The sequence below is a fragment of the Urocitellus parryii genome, chromosome 12 (genome assembly GCF_045843805.1).
Source record: "Urocitellus parryii isolate mUroPar1 chromosome 12, mUroPar1.hap1, whole genome shotgun sequence".
Taxonomy (NCBI): domain Eukaryota; kingdom Metazoa; phylum Chordata; class Mammalia; order Rodentia; family Sciuridae; genus Urocitellus; species Urocitellus parryii.
The window spans coordinates 56,489,843-56,504,799 of record NC_135542.1 but is presented as its reverse complement, the minus strand read 5'-3'; the positions used below and the strand labels follow the sequence as shown (position 1 = coordinate 56,504,799).

General features: G+C 37.6%; 1 protein-coding gene across 4 annotated transcripts in view; it reads right to left on the bottom strand.

Annotated features, from left to right (window-relative positions):
• Positions 1 to 595: 595 nt before the first annotated feature.
• Positions 596 to 14,957, bottom strand: part of Ttc27 (tetratricopeptide repeat domain 27) — a 158,583-nt gene continuing 144,221 nt past the window's right edge. For all 4 annotated transcript variants that reach the window (XM_026386889.2, XM_026386815.2, XM_026386977.2 and 1 more), the window contains 4 exons: positions 9,885 to 10,082; positions 8,506 to 8,617; positions 4,224 to 4,324; positions 596 to 852 (listed from right to left, as the gene is read on the bottom strand). In XM_026386889.2, coding sequence (XP_026242674.1) covers positions 730 to 852; positions 4,224 to 4,324; positions 8,506 to 8,617; positions 9,885 to 10,082 — 534 coding nt within the window. In that variant the 3' untranslated portion in view covers positions 596 to 729. The remainder of the gene's footprint in view (positions 853 to 4,223; positions 4,325 to 8,505; positions 8,618 to 9,884; positions 10,083 to 14,957) is intronic.

The window sequence follows — 14,957 nt, the reverse complement described above, 5'->3', positions numbered from 1 at the left end:
TCCCATAGACATTACTGAGAAAGCATTTTACTTAGGCATTTTTGTAATATGGCACCATTTATAGCTGTCTTCACCCATAATAACCTTATTAAACAAAATCTTTAGGGCTGGCAGTATACACCATGAGGAGGAGGTAACAGCCTGGTTACTAGTGGCTCATGATTGGATTGTAATTTGGTATGTCATTTTTTTTCTCTTACATTTTCTTGATTTAAAAGTTAGACCATGCTCACACTTCCAATTTTGCCAAGCCCGCATCTTTCTGACACAAACATAAAATCTCAAGAAGTATAAATGTTTCCATCACCAAATCCACTTTTTTTTTTTTTAATCACCCTTGGACAATAAAGCAGCCAATCTAATGATTCCACAAATTGTAGTACTTTTTTTTTTTCCCCCGGTTCAGACTGTTTTTCCAAGGAATGATCCAATTCATGTTAGGCTGACAGAGAATTAAACACTATCCTAAAAAGGAAACTATTTTCTTTTTGTGCTGAAATACCTCAAGAATAATACAAATCATGAAATTAACCATAATTAAGGCCTAAAGAAATAAGGATCTTTTTATGTTCTTTAGAACGTGCAAACTTTTAAGAATATCACAAAAACAAGCATGTTAGTCATAAAACAGAAATTTATTTTAAAAATCAGTTCAGTGTTTCAGATAAATACAGTATAAGAGAAACTCTAAAAGATGAAGGCACCTTTTCCAGAATGCTTCCAGCAGAGTCAATACTGATTTCGAAACTGGTTGCTTAGGTCTTGGAGCTCTGTGACCAAGGCATCCATAGCTGCTACTTCATCTGCTAAATCCCCAGAAATTTCTCCTCTTGTCACATCTGTAAAAAGTTGCTGCAACATAAAAATCAAAGCATCACCATCAAAACAATGAAAATTTCTTTCAAATAAAATGGCTACAAATATAAAATTAAAATTTTCCTTTCTTAAAATACTATAACAGCATTTGTTTACCATCCTGGAAATATACAAGCTGTAATAATTAAACAGTGAGTCCAAATAACATGCCTGAACTTATAAACTCAAACAAACTCTGTTCTTCAATTTCCTTAAGTACTGTTGATTCATTTCAAAGTAATTCAATGGCTTTTCAGTGAACAAACATCATTCATTCAAATAAAAATCTTCTGTGTATGCAAGCAGAACAAATACTTTATATTCAAATTCATATAAATCATACCCTTTTGCTACTTATTTGAAAATTAGTTTTCATGTATGCATCAGAGATCATAGAGATTATAAAAATCTGGTAAAAGCAAAAAAGCCCAACAAAATAAAAAAAAAAAAAATAAATGTGTGCCCCTCCTGGAAAAAGAATTCTCTTGGAAAGTTTATTGCAACATACTTCAGTAATGCTACCATAGCTGAAAACCCTCTGAAATGCTTCTCCAGGAACTGCCTGCTGAGCCAATACAGGCACCCTAGAAAATCAGCTTTAGAATTTTCAGACCATTGTGTATATATGTATATGTTTGTGTGTGTATGTGTGTGCTTCGTGTGTCTATGTGGTTTACTTTTGATTTTTGTTTTAGTACCAGGGATTGAACTCAGGAGCACTCGACCACTGAGCCACATCTCCAGCCCTATTTTGTATTTGTTTTAGAGACAGGATCTCATTGAGTTGCTTAGTTCTTTGCTTTTGCTTAGACTGGCTCTGAACTTGTGATCCTCCTGTCTCGGCCTCCCAAGCTGTTCAGATTACAAGCGTGCACCACTGCGCCTGGCTCTCTCTGTGTTTTAATAAGGATAATGTATTTAGCTTGCCCATATATCTTTTTCATCAGACTTGACTACTAGATGATCTGTACAGCTTTTCATAACAGGATGACCTAAGAACTGCCAAAGCATGATCATTGGAGAAAACACCTGTTAGGAAAATAATCTGAGTTCATCTTGTGTATTTTTCAGCTAAGAATCTCAGTGCTTGCAAATCATAATGAATCTGCATCACTTCTCTATGAGAAAAGGAGGAAGTGGAGAGAAACTGAAGCTTAGAAAGAATGAATAATTTGCTGAGTGTAAGAGGTAAAATCTGTTCTTCCTTCAGGGTTTCCATCTCCAGGCTCCCTGGCTGCCGACCAACAGGCCTCACGCCACTCTTGGCAGCAACCCTGTACAATGACGGGGTGCTAAGGGTAGAGGAGTCACTCTGCCCTGGGAGAGCATGAACTGAGTCACTTGTTAGATGAGTCTATTTAAATTTCTTAGAGCTTTACGGGTTATATCTGTTTGTATTAATAAAGCAATTATTTGTTTAAAAGGAAAAAAAAAGTTCCAGAAGTTTATTTCCATGAAGCCCTTGGTCTGGCAAGAAAGGACCACATATTTGTGTAAACCAAACCTATTGCACTTCCGTTTTTTAAAGTGTTCTTAAAAAGTGGTGTTTTTAATGTAATTCAGTTTAGCAATATGATCAGTTAGGCACACGATCAGACTCCCATTTATATAATACGCAAGAAGGTGCTTCAAAGGAGGTTTAGGAGAAAATTTTTGTCACTTTTTGGATGATCTGGTCAGGATCTAATGAAAAGAAAATCTAAACAGATAATTTTGGTGGAGGGGTGCTGGGGATTGAACCAGGGGCCTTATCACATTCCCAGTTCCACTCACATCCCTTTTTTGAGACAGGGTCTCACTAAGTTGCTTATGGCCTCAATGACTTACTGAGATTGGCCTCAAACTTGTAATCCTCCTGTCACAGCCTCCCCAGTTGCTTGGATTACCAGCGCACCACCACAGCCAGCCACAGATGATGTTCTGAGGTCTCATTTTTAGTGGGTGGGAATTTACAACAATATGAAGGCTGTATTGTACCTGCAACCTTCACAGACAACACTATTTAAGTCAAGCAGGTACAAATTTATGTAAAAGTAATAACTGATTAAAAAAAAAAAAGGCTTTGCGGAGAGATAAGGGAACTGAAGGAGTACATCCTTCAGAGAGAAACAGTTATGGATGGGTCAGTGATCTAATCAAAAGCAGGAAACTCAGCTCCAGATCTGGAAGTCACAGAATAAGCTTGCTTCCTTGCCTTTCAAGAGCTCCTCTTGCAGAGCACTCTTGCAAAGCTGGAAGGAAATATAGCTCAGCAAAATACGAATGGGAAAGTGAATTAATTATCTTCTGATAATTAATAAATAAATAAAAATAATAAATAAAAATAAGACCTTAATCCAAAAAAACAAACAATTAACAAAGACAAACTCTGGAAATGTTCTACAAAATTTTTTAAAAATATCTAGAAATGGCTTCCATGTGCCACAGACTTTCTCTCACAAGTAAATCAAATTGGTTTGCAACCCAAGACTAAATGGTGAAAGCAAGGTAAGATTAGAAAACAAAGTACTGAATTGTATAAGAAGTTATATTTCTTTAAATTTTGCTTCCAGAGGTATGATCCAAGCCTGACTGCACATTAGAATCACCTAGGAAATCTAATAGATTTCCAGGCTCCATCCCAAACCTGATCTGTAGCTGTCACAAAGTCCAAGAATCATCTTCCAAAGATGATCCCCCCTGGGTGATTCTTAGGCATCTCCACCCCAGCCCTGGTGCATAGGGTAGAATTTGTAAACTAATGGCATATTTCAGTTGTCAAAACAGCCATCCACCATAACAATGTTTTTTTTTTAATCAAATCCTTCTAGCATAAACTTAATAGTTTTATCTAAATCAAATTGTTACATACCTAACAACCTTTTTAAAAGGAAACACTTTATCATTATTATTATAAATGAAAAATAAGCAATAATATTCATGAAATTGTAGGTTTGATGTGCCAGTAATGCTTTTTCTAATATGCACTGAAATAAATACACATTAAATTCACAAGTGGTAGCCAGAGATATGAAAAACTGTGCTCTATATGTGTAATAAGGATTATAATGCATTCTGCTGTCATATATAAATTAAAAAAAATCACAAGTGGTATTAGAAGCATATACTTGGGAAAAGTGATAATAAATAGAAGGGCAATGTTTAATTATAATCATTAATTTCAAAGACTCCTAAGTTCCTCACATTCAGGAGATCTAGCCATGGGACCAATAATATTCTCATCAACACAACCAATCACCTGGAGACTGTTATCTAAAATATAATGTGTCCTAAAATTATCCTTGATGTAAAGGAAGACTTAAGAACAGTAGCTAAGATTAATGACTTTTTACCATCTGACAGTTCTAATTAATTCACGTCACTCTCACCTTTGCTTTAGATAATAAGCCCCGTAAATTGAGTCGGACTGAAGAAAGCACTTGTACAGCTTCTTGGGGACTGGATTTGTTTTTACTGCATTTTATAGCCACTGCAAGATAAAGATGGGAAAAATACCCATTAAGAATTGGCAACAAAAACATATAGGTAAAAAAACCAATTATTTAGTTAGAATTTATGATAATTGTCTTTAGAAATATTTCTACCTGGAAAATTAAAAAAAAATTTTTTCAGTTGTAGATGGACATAATAACTTTATTTTATTTATTTATTATGGAGTGCTGAGGATTGAAACCAGTGCCTCACACGTGCTAGGCAAGCACTCTAGCACTGAGCCATAAAGTGCCAGAAAGTTTTTACTGAAAGTTTTTACTTTTGAAAAATAATGATGATGTGCACTTTCCCTAACCTCTTCCCTCCTCCTCCTCCTCCTCTTCCTCCTTCTTCTTCTTCTTTTTAATGCTGGGGAACAAACCTAGAGCTTGCACATGCTGGACAAGTGCTCTGCCACTGAGCTATAACCTCCTATCCCATTCTTTATGAAAGAAGTTTACTGCTAAGAATAATTTTGAGGAAAATAAATGGTCTCTGTTGAGTTATAGATCACCAGGAAGAGAACTTAAATTCATCAAAACATAAACACACACAATGTGCACAGACTAATAAGTTAGGCAAGGAGACAAAAATCTTATCAAAAACAAGGTATGCTCATAGGACAAAAACAGATGCAACATATTTCAGTGTAGCTTTCCACGGTGTCAAGTCCCTAATGGGAACTCACAGTTGCTGATGACACTAACTCAAGTGACATGCCAGGGATGTAGAGCTTAATGCTTACTGCATGTCCATACTCAGAAGTTAATAGCATACTTCCGGAGGAACTGACACCAACCATCTATGTGTCTTCCATTTAGGGAATTTGTCCACAACCAGTCTCTTGGGTTCCTGAGCCATACTTGGCATCGGCAAGGAGGGCAGGAAAGTGAAATTACTCATCTCAGACGACTCTGCCTCCAGCATTCTGGGGAACCCATTTTCCTAGAAGCTGGATTTATGAAGGGGGCATACTGCTCCCTGGCAAAAGGCCCAGCTATTAATACTTTAAAACAACAAATGAAGAGCTCTGCACAAACATAATGCCTGGTATCTCTCCACTGATTTGTTCTTGCTTTTGTTCCTTGAAGCCATGCTCACTAAATTCAAACAGACTAATAACCAGATCCTGTTTTAAAACTCCACTCTTCAGTACAAGTATTTAAAGTCTGCTTTATACTCTAGATCACAGACCATGGTTGAAAAATAGATTTCTTTTTGCACTGCAAACTCTAATCAATTGGTGGAGGCTGCCTGTACCTAGCAAAATGTTTTGTCACTAATCAATAGTATCTTCTTTGGTTAGTAAGAGCTAGGTTTGACCTTCCTATTTCTGAATGATGATTAGACTTCAACATTTCTCAGCTAATGGTTGAAAGGATGCATGGTAATTAGCAATGTTAATCCCATTTTCAGAAAGATCAGTTGTCTCAGAGATAGTTAAGAATTATGTTTGGTCTGGGGATGTGGCTCAAGAGGTAGTGCGCTTGCCTGGCATGCGCAGGGCGCTGAGTTCAATCCTCAGCCCCACATAAAAATAAGAAAATAAAGATGTTGTGTCCATCAAAAACTAAAAACATAAATATTAAAAAATTCTCTCTTAAAAAAAAAGTTATGTCTGTTTCTTTTAATAGAGAAAGTTGTAACTAGCATGGTAGAGGTATGTGGGCCACTTAATACTTAGTAGCTTGTATCAGACACAACTATATTTCTTTAATTTTTTATTTTCATTATGAGAAAGAGCAAAAAGACAAACACACACTCTATTAGTTCCCTTCTCAATCCTATTTCCAAAAGGCATTAAAGATAGAGACAGAGCTAGGGCAAGGGAGAAGGAGAAGGAAAGAAATAATCTGCTGTTTCAAAGTATCAGAAAATCCAAATGAGAAGTACCTCATGACTGAAGACAGTTAAAAAGCATAAACATATTCCTGCCCCACCCCACCCCCCAAAAAAACCCAAAAGCAAAGAAAGAGCATAACTATTATTTATTATTGTGAAAGTTCCAGGATGACAAAGAACAAAGGAGCTTTTGCCCACCCTTTCCCAGAAAACAGCATCACAAAAACTGTAAATGAATATCCCTAGACAATGCAAATGGGCACACAATGACAGTGCTGTTACACATGGGTCTCGAATGCCAAGACTGCAATGTTTACTCAAGCTGTAACGTTCACGGCGACTCTGACCAATAGCAACCCAACAGGGAGCAAAGATTTTTTAAATGCTATATTTCCTTTTTACCATGGGTGGGGTGGAGAGAAAGACAAAAAAGAAAACAGAAATCTAGCTCCTTCTTTGAACACTGGTGCACAAATGCAATAAACACAAGGTTAAGATTTATCTTTATAACCTAAAGTACATTAGAAACTAAAGGTGAGCTTCCATTCAAATATACTTAAAATGTAGGAGCACCAACCCATAATCCATTAAAGTCCAAGGAGAACTTCAGAGAATACACACTTGTTTGTTTTTCTCAAGTCTGTCCTAATGGAAAAAGGGTGCCGTAAGTTCAAAACCAACTTTAAGCTGCAAAATGAAGATTTTTTCCCCCTGCAGTATTGCTTTTATTTGCATGTTTGTAAGTTGACAAGTTTAATACCAGCACTTGGTGATTACAGACAATATCTTGGCTTTGATTTTTACAGAACTAGTAGTTCACAGAATGTTTAGATATGGCAAGTTTAAGTAGATAAGTTCTTCAAAGTAAATCCCACCCTACTAATTATGTGCATAATACACCTTAGTGTGGGTTTCCCCAAACATAACCCTGTATCTACAAATGCCAAAGGCAAAAGGCATGAACCCTCTAAGCCCAGCCACCATAAGGCCAGCACAAGTCACATGAACTCTAGTCACCCTAAAGTGTGCTTCCACTGATCTACTGCAACAGCCTCCAAATTCTCTATACAGAATTTCAGCTGTACAGAGTTCAACACTTTTACCTTATCTGCCAATAGCTAATGGTCCAGGAAATTGGAATTTATATCCTTTTAGTCAAAGATATGAGAGGCCATAGAAGAATTATTAACTACCAAGCCCATTTCTAAACTGTTTGAGTGTTCTGGGACTTTTTTATAGACAAGTTAAATTTTATCCTTGTTCTCCATTTTTCTCTTTTTAGTTTTGAGCCCTTATCATATAACCCAAGATCCTTCACTTCAGAAGAATCAGGGTGGGTAGGGGTGGGAGGATAAGGGATTAACATTCAAATCATGTGTAAAATAATGCTAAATGTTTAAATGATTTCATTTATTCCTCCTAACAACCATAGAGAGTTATTACCCCGATTTTACCTGCAATAAACTAAGGTTCAGAGAAGTTAAGTCACTGAAGTCACCTAGCAAGCACATAGCAGAGTGGTCCTGGAGCTTTAGTCTTCCAGATTGTGAAACTCTGCCCTTTTCATTGTGCCTTGGTGGCTCTCTATTTGCTGTCACTATTAGTGACAGGAAGAAGTTAAAGCAGAGAAGTAGGAAGACTTTAGGATAGGTTCATGTGCTTTTCTTTTAGTTTCTAACAATGGGACTTCGCTATTTCATTGGAACCTGAGCATCACACACTAATATTCAAATGTAAACATAAAAATGAATTACTACATTTACCTGGTATTTTTTTCATTAATGCAAATAATTAAAAGTGGTCTTTAACTAAACTATTAGGCAAACACTTTTTTGTGAGGCCAGCCACCCTTCAAATTATACTCTCTAAGTTTCCTAAAGATAGGGACTGGATTGTATTTTATATTTCTTTTTAGCTCTTTGTATATTGCTAAGTACTCCAGAGATCTACATATTTTTATGAATAAATATTTTTATTTCTAAATGAAGAATATGAGTCAAGAAAAAGTTAACAGATTTCCTTAGTACTACATAATCAATACAGACTATGTGGAGTGAAGGTTATTTATAGCTGAAAAGGTATTTTGCATTTCCACAAAAGTTTCTAATTCCTACCATTTATTCAAACAGTATTTTGTGCTTAAGCCTCTATCCTGTTTCTTCTAATTGCTCCAGAGTACCTACTTCAGAGTAGCTGGTCTACGCTTTCTGAATTAAGAATAAATTTTAATATAATGAAATCATCTAAGATTACTTACAATGGAACTTTGCTTTTTAACTACCACCTTTTTTTTAATCAGTAAAAAATACATTAAAATAGGCTATGGAAATCAAATACCATGTGCAAGTCCTAAGGCTCTTTGAACAACTTCCTTAAATGATGTAATATCTTTCTCCCAACAACTGGACTGTGTGTCACACTTGTATGCCTTCGAGAGACACTGGAATGCCTAAGGAAAAAGAAAGAACAATATTTAGACTAATAAGTAGAATTCACATTTCAAATTGTTTCCTGGAAGTCATATGGAACTAATTCCAAACTTGAAAAACCAGCATCTGCACTGTATAGTACAGTCTTTATTATTCTCAAAGATGGGGCAACAATGCACACCCAACAGCAATAAGCAATTACAAGAAATCAATGGCTTCATCTAGATGTCTATCTATGTTTTTTGATTCCCTGTAACCAAAAAATATAAAGGTCATACTTCAAATCTGTAAGCAGTGTACAGATTTCTTCATCACTTATAACTCTCAGCTTAAGAAACCCGTTTAGAGAATGAGGAGTGAACGTGGTGAAAACTATGGAGCTGCTGGTAGGTATGTGATCTCACTTAAGCTTAAGACACTCTCTTTCATTTTCTTGCCAACTCAAGGCAGAAGTCATAGATCAGAGAATTCAGACCCTTAATTCCAAGAGAGTACATAATTCAAGAAGAAATGGAAGGAAAGAAAGTAGGAGTGTGTGCATGCACGCATGGGATGTTTTCTCCGGGTTGACAGGGCGATGGTAGAAGCCAGCTATGTGCACTAAGGGAGGAGAGAATGGCTTAGAATCCCATAGATCAGCTGTACCGTGGCTAATTCCAAACCCATGCAAGGAGTACATTTGATTTGTTGTGGATGTTTTGAAAAGAAACACAAAACAAATATTCCAACCTTGGAAACTGGGAGCTCCTTTAGGTTCAGAGATAAGAAGCTAACAGTACAACTGGCCTTCTATTGCCCTTGTGAGAAAGGGGCAAGACAACCTTTACAAAGCATTATGTTTAGACTTTATAAGTTCTTCTTCAATCTACTTATCTAGTCCCTTATTTTTCCCCCTTTATAGTTCCTGCCTCAGATCTCAACAGTCTTTCTGTCCTTGTTCCAGTCTACCTAAGTCTTTAGCAATGAGCCTGTTAAAGGGGTGCAGAACAAGGAACAAGAGCCAGCTGTTTTCTGCAGATCCAACAGGGGTAGCAGGTTAGAGACCCTTTTTGCAGGTAATAGCAGTTACATCAGAAAACTTCATGAAAAGTCAAAAGATGACTGTTACAAGTCCTAACCTGCACACAATTCAAAGTGCTTATGTTAAAGACTAAATCAAAACTGATCTGAGCATATTGATTGTATCTTTAAGATTATTAAACTCTTCTTCCACCCCTCAAAAAAGCAGGTCTACTGCACACATGCTGAACAAAAGGCTCGGGCCAGGAGGACCGAGGGAGGCCTTACCTTTTCATTCTCATCAGGCTTTTCACTCTGCCCATTTCCACACACTTGGGCGTACAGCCTCCAGATTTCGCCATCATTGGTGACTCTTGAAGTTACTCTGCCAAATAACTCCTGCAGCTTCCCTTTGAGGCTGGTGGCGACACCTCCACTGCGATCAGTCATCCCATCAACCACTGCCCTGACCAGAATTTTAAGGACCTTAAAATATGCACAGAAAAACTAGTGAGCTAGAAACCATAAAACAGCAACCAAAAATAAAGAGCTATCGTCAACCGTCAACAAAGACAATAATGATGAATAACCACATGAGGCCAATTAGGACATCACTGATACATTTTTAAAACATAAAGTCAAGCCATCCTGAACCACTCTATAGAATCACCTGCTGACCGCCTCTCTGGATGTCCCTTCTCAGGCTCCTTGGAGGGCTCTTACCTCTTCTCACATGGATTACTGTTTCATACCCGTGGCTTCAAATGTGTCATCAATTCTATTCTGATTGTGTCCCTACAGCTTCAGCCAGGCTTCTCTCCAGAGGTCCGTGACTGTCACCTCAGTGACTACTGGCAGGTCTGATGTCATCTCACACCTATCTACCCAAGAGTGAATCACACCCTGCAGCCCCCTCCCTCCTCTAGTCTCTCTGAGCTTGTATCCATATAGTTCCCAGAGCCAGGAACCTGCAGCAGCAACCTAGATTCTCTTTTCTGCCATTTTTGGCACATCTAACTGATTCAACATTCAACATTCCCTATGAATCCTAAACTCTCCTTAGTTTAGGCCTCTTTTATTTCCCCCTGGACTGCTATGACAACATTCTGACTCTTTTTAAAGGGGTCCTGGGGCTGGGGTTATAGCTTAGTGATAGAAAGCGTGCCTAGCACATGTGAGGCACTGGGTTTGATTCTCAGCACCACATAAAAAAAAAAAATAAAGGTTTTGTGTCCATCTATAACTAAAAATATTTTAAAAATAATAAAGGGGTCCTGGTTCTTCCTTATTACTGAATGATAAATTGCTACTGCATTTGCAATAGGTGCTCAGAAAATATCTGTTTTCCCGTTAACTACCCCATGTCAGCTCACCATTTAGCAACTTCTTGGTTATCCTATTCTTGGCTAGTCCTTGTGCTTTTATACATAATACTTGGTTAGTCTTTATACTTTTTATTCCAGGTGTTTTGATCTCAGGGTGGCTGCTTGGAGACATAGAAAGTACATCCTTAATCTTTTACTCCTTGATAGGGAACAATGAAGACACCTGGACCCATCTAAAGAGCGAGTTTGAAATACTCTAAAACCATTCTGCTCAGTGCCCTCCATGAACTGCCAGCACATGGGAGCTTGTCAGAAATTCAGAACCCTAAGTGAAGATGCTGACCCATTCTGGACCAAGATCCTACATTTCTAACAAGTTCCCAGGTGATGCTGATGTTGATGGCCTGCAGACCACACTTGGAGGAGCAAAGCCCAAGAGACAGGTGCCCACATCTTCCTTCTTTCCATGAACTTCAGGGAGATGACTATACTTCATCACCTTGTATCACCAGTGTCTATACCATAGTGCCCAGCACAAAGCACTGAATAAACACTTGTGTCTGAAAGGCTGAAGGGAATGCAACACTTGCAGAAAGTGTTACTAAGAGAAATGCAATCAAACTGACACCCTGCTCTGTCTCCTCAGAGAACATTCTGATCCATGCATGAAATGTGGATGAGGAATTGAGGCTCCTCTAGAATGAATATAATTGCTTTTAGGAATGTAAGCTAAGACTTGTGGTCCTTGTTACATATAGCACTAAAAGTGGACAGGACAGGAGAACATTCAGTTGTGCTTTTTTTCTCTTGTTTGAACAAAGTATATTGTCTCTGCCTGTAAATTCACATTGCAATTACACATGTGTAGTTTTAAGCCTAAAAGTAATGAAATTCATATTATAAGCCCATTTGTGGATTTTAAATCTGAAAGTATCAATGCAGAGGGAACAATATGAATATGCACTACTTGTTTCAAGTAATCGTTCTTTCTTTTTCCTCTTTTTTTTTGGGGGGGGGGTGGTTCTGAGGTTTGAACACAGGGGCCTTGCACCTGCCAGCAAGCACTCTACCACTGGGCTACATTCCCAGCTCTATTCTACAAACATTTCATGAACTAAGATGTTTTAAAAGGGATGATCTATTAAAATATTTATTAATAGGTAAAAATGAAACACACTAAATTAGTGAACTACTTTGCTACTTCTGGGATCTCACGGTTGACTCAATACCCCATCCCCTTTCTCCTACTTGAGGGGACGATGGTAGAGAGAAAGCTTTTGCTTTTCTCACACTGAAAATGGAAAGCTGCAATGCTAGCAATTTGAGAGGGAAAAAGATTGTTGTTGTTGGTAGGTCAGGTGGAGGAAGACTTTTAACTTGTTTTCAAAATATGTATCCTCAGGAAGGATGAACCAAAGCCAAAGGAATGGTGAGATCCCCTGGGCCACCTCATCCATGGGAAGGAAAGAGTGTGAGGGTTAAACTCACTCTCAAGAGGGGCAGATGAGAAGAGTTGCAAAGGAGGTTAGGAAGCAGCACCTGGTGGGGCAGGAAGTGAGAAATTCTGAAAGTCAAGTGAGAAAGTATTCTAGAAAGGAGAGATCAGGGATGCTTAATTAGGTTGTCAGACTGAGTAACCTGAGGACCAACAACTGTGCTCTGGGCCTGGTAACAGAGACCTTGACTACTGCACTTGCAGTAGATTGATGGCAGTAAAGTCTCCAAAGAGGATGCAAGGAGAGGAGCTGGAGACTGTGGCAAGAAGCAGCAGAGACACAGGCCAGAGTGAGGTTTTTGTGGCTAAATTACTTATATGCAGTTTGAAAACACTGATAACTTTCAAAGGTTAGCACAAGAGATAAATGTATTCAGTGACATTTTTCCCATTTGTACTATAACAATTTACAGAAGTAAATTTTAATCCATGGTAAATATAAGCTTACATTCCTAAAAGCAATTATATTCATTCTAGAGGAGCCTCAATTCCTCGTCCACATTTCATGCATGGATCAGAATGTTCTCTGAGGAGACAGAGCAGTGATCTATATACACAAATTTTTTTCATGGTATTTCAGGTAATTTCACAATCTCCTAAAGCCTACGAGCAGGCCCTTCATATCCTAATTCGTCGAGCATGGTCTGGGATTCCAGTCTTGTCTCCCAGTGAATCCTGCATGTGAATAAGTGAATGTCTTAGAAAAGCTCCACTAGCTTTCTGTCAGCTTCCTCCTTGTTCTTAATATAGCTCTTGTCACTCTGAGAGGTCTAAACTTCTGACATGGTCTGCTAAAAGCAAGACCTTAGCTCGTTAGTTGAGGCTCTGTGGCCTTCTGCGGCCAAGGCAGCTCCTAGAAGGTGCTGGATCCATTTCCCTGCCTTTATCAACTACACTCTCCTCTAAGCCATGTCTACTGCTGTTTTCTCCTTGAAAGGGAGCATGAAAGTTGTAGTGGGGTGAATAGTGTCCCCCAAAATTTGTGTCCAGACAGAACCTCAGAATGTGGCTTTATTTGAAAATAGGGTCTCTCAGATATAATTCGTTAAGATGAGGTAATACGGAACTAGGTGAACTATTTCTCTATTTCTTCAGAGAAATAGGCAAGTCCACACTTTGGTACGGATTTTTGGCCTTCAGAACTGAATGAAGAGAATAAACTTTTGTCGTTGGGAGACAATTTATTACAGCAGCCCTCAGAAACCTATACAGCAGTTTTAAGTAAAAAGACCAAGAAAACATTAAAAACATTGAAATTAAGACTTTCCAAGACACTCAGCTGACTTACAGTAATCATCTTTCGGCTCCAGGTCAGGAAACAATAAAATAAATGTCACTGCCACAGCCTATCTTTTCTATGGCTGGTGATCCCCAGTATCTCACTCACTGGTCATTATCATAAGTCATTATTTCTCCATGTGTACAAGTTTTAAATATCAAATCTCTTGATTCTCACCATTATTGAAGTATGGCTTTTGTTTCCTGATAAAACATATTTCCTCTACCCTAAAGCTGATAAAAATATTTATTATACTTTCCTTTTAGTGTTTTTATGGTTTCACCTTTTCTGTGATGATGATGACAAAAGCAGCTACATTTAAATAGCACTTGTATTAACTCATTTAATCTTATCTACAATTCTGTGGAGCAGACACTATTTTATGAAACTGAGGCACCAAGTGGTTAAGTCAGTCACTCAGGGTCACACAGTTAGTGATGGACAAAAATGAGATGCAAGCCCCCAGGCTAGACTGTCTAGCTGAGAGCCTGTGCTCTTACCAACAGCATAATTCTGCTTCTCAAGGAACTCCAATTTAAATATTTTATCCATCTGAATTCATTTTGGTTTAAGGAGTAAGGCAGAGCTTTAGCTTTTCATCTCAAACGTTTGGGCCAACTATTCTAAAACATATTGAATGTTCTATTTTTACACACAGATTTAAAATGCCATCATTATCATGTACTAAATTCTCATACCTACTTGAATCTGTTCCTACATTCTCGATACAATTCCATTTCATTCCTGTAGCAGATGTTAACTCTATATAATAAGGATATTATTAGCTTTTTGCCTTTCTTATTTGTTACAAATGTTTTGTCACATATTTTTTTAATGCGGTCATAAAAATTCCTTCCAGTTTTCTTCTACTGCTTCAGAGTTCAAGAACTTTGGTAAGTATCCACTTCTATTCCTAATTTTTCTATGAGATTAAAAAAAAACTGGCATATATTTAGTCCATTTGGAGTTCATTTGGTGTATCATAAAATAGTCTAAATACTTTTTTTTTTTGGCCTGGATTTTACAGAGATTTCTTTTTCCAATTTTTTTATTGTAGCGAAATACACATAACATATAATTTACCATTTTAACCATTTTTAAGTGGACAGGGGTATTAACTACATTCATAATGTGTGCAGTCATCACCACCATCCATCTGCATAACTCTTCATCTTATAAAACTGAAACTCTGCCCTGTTAAGCAATCACTCTATTCCTTCTCTCCTCAGTCCCAACCACCATTTTCCTTTCTGGGTTTCTGA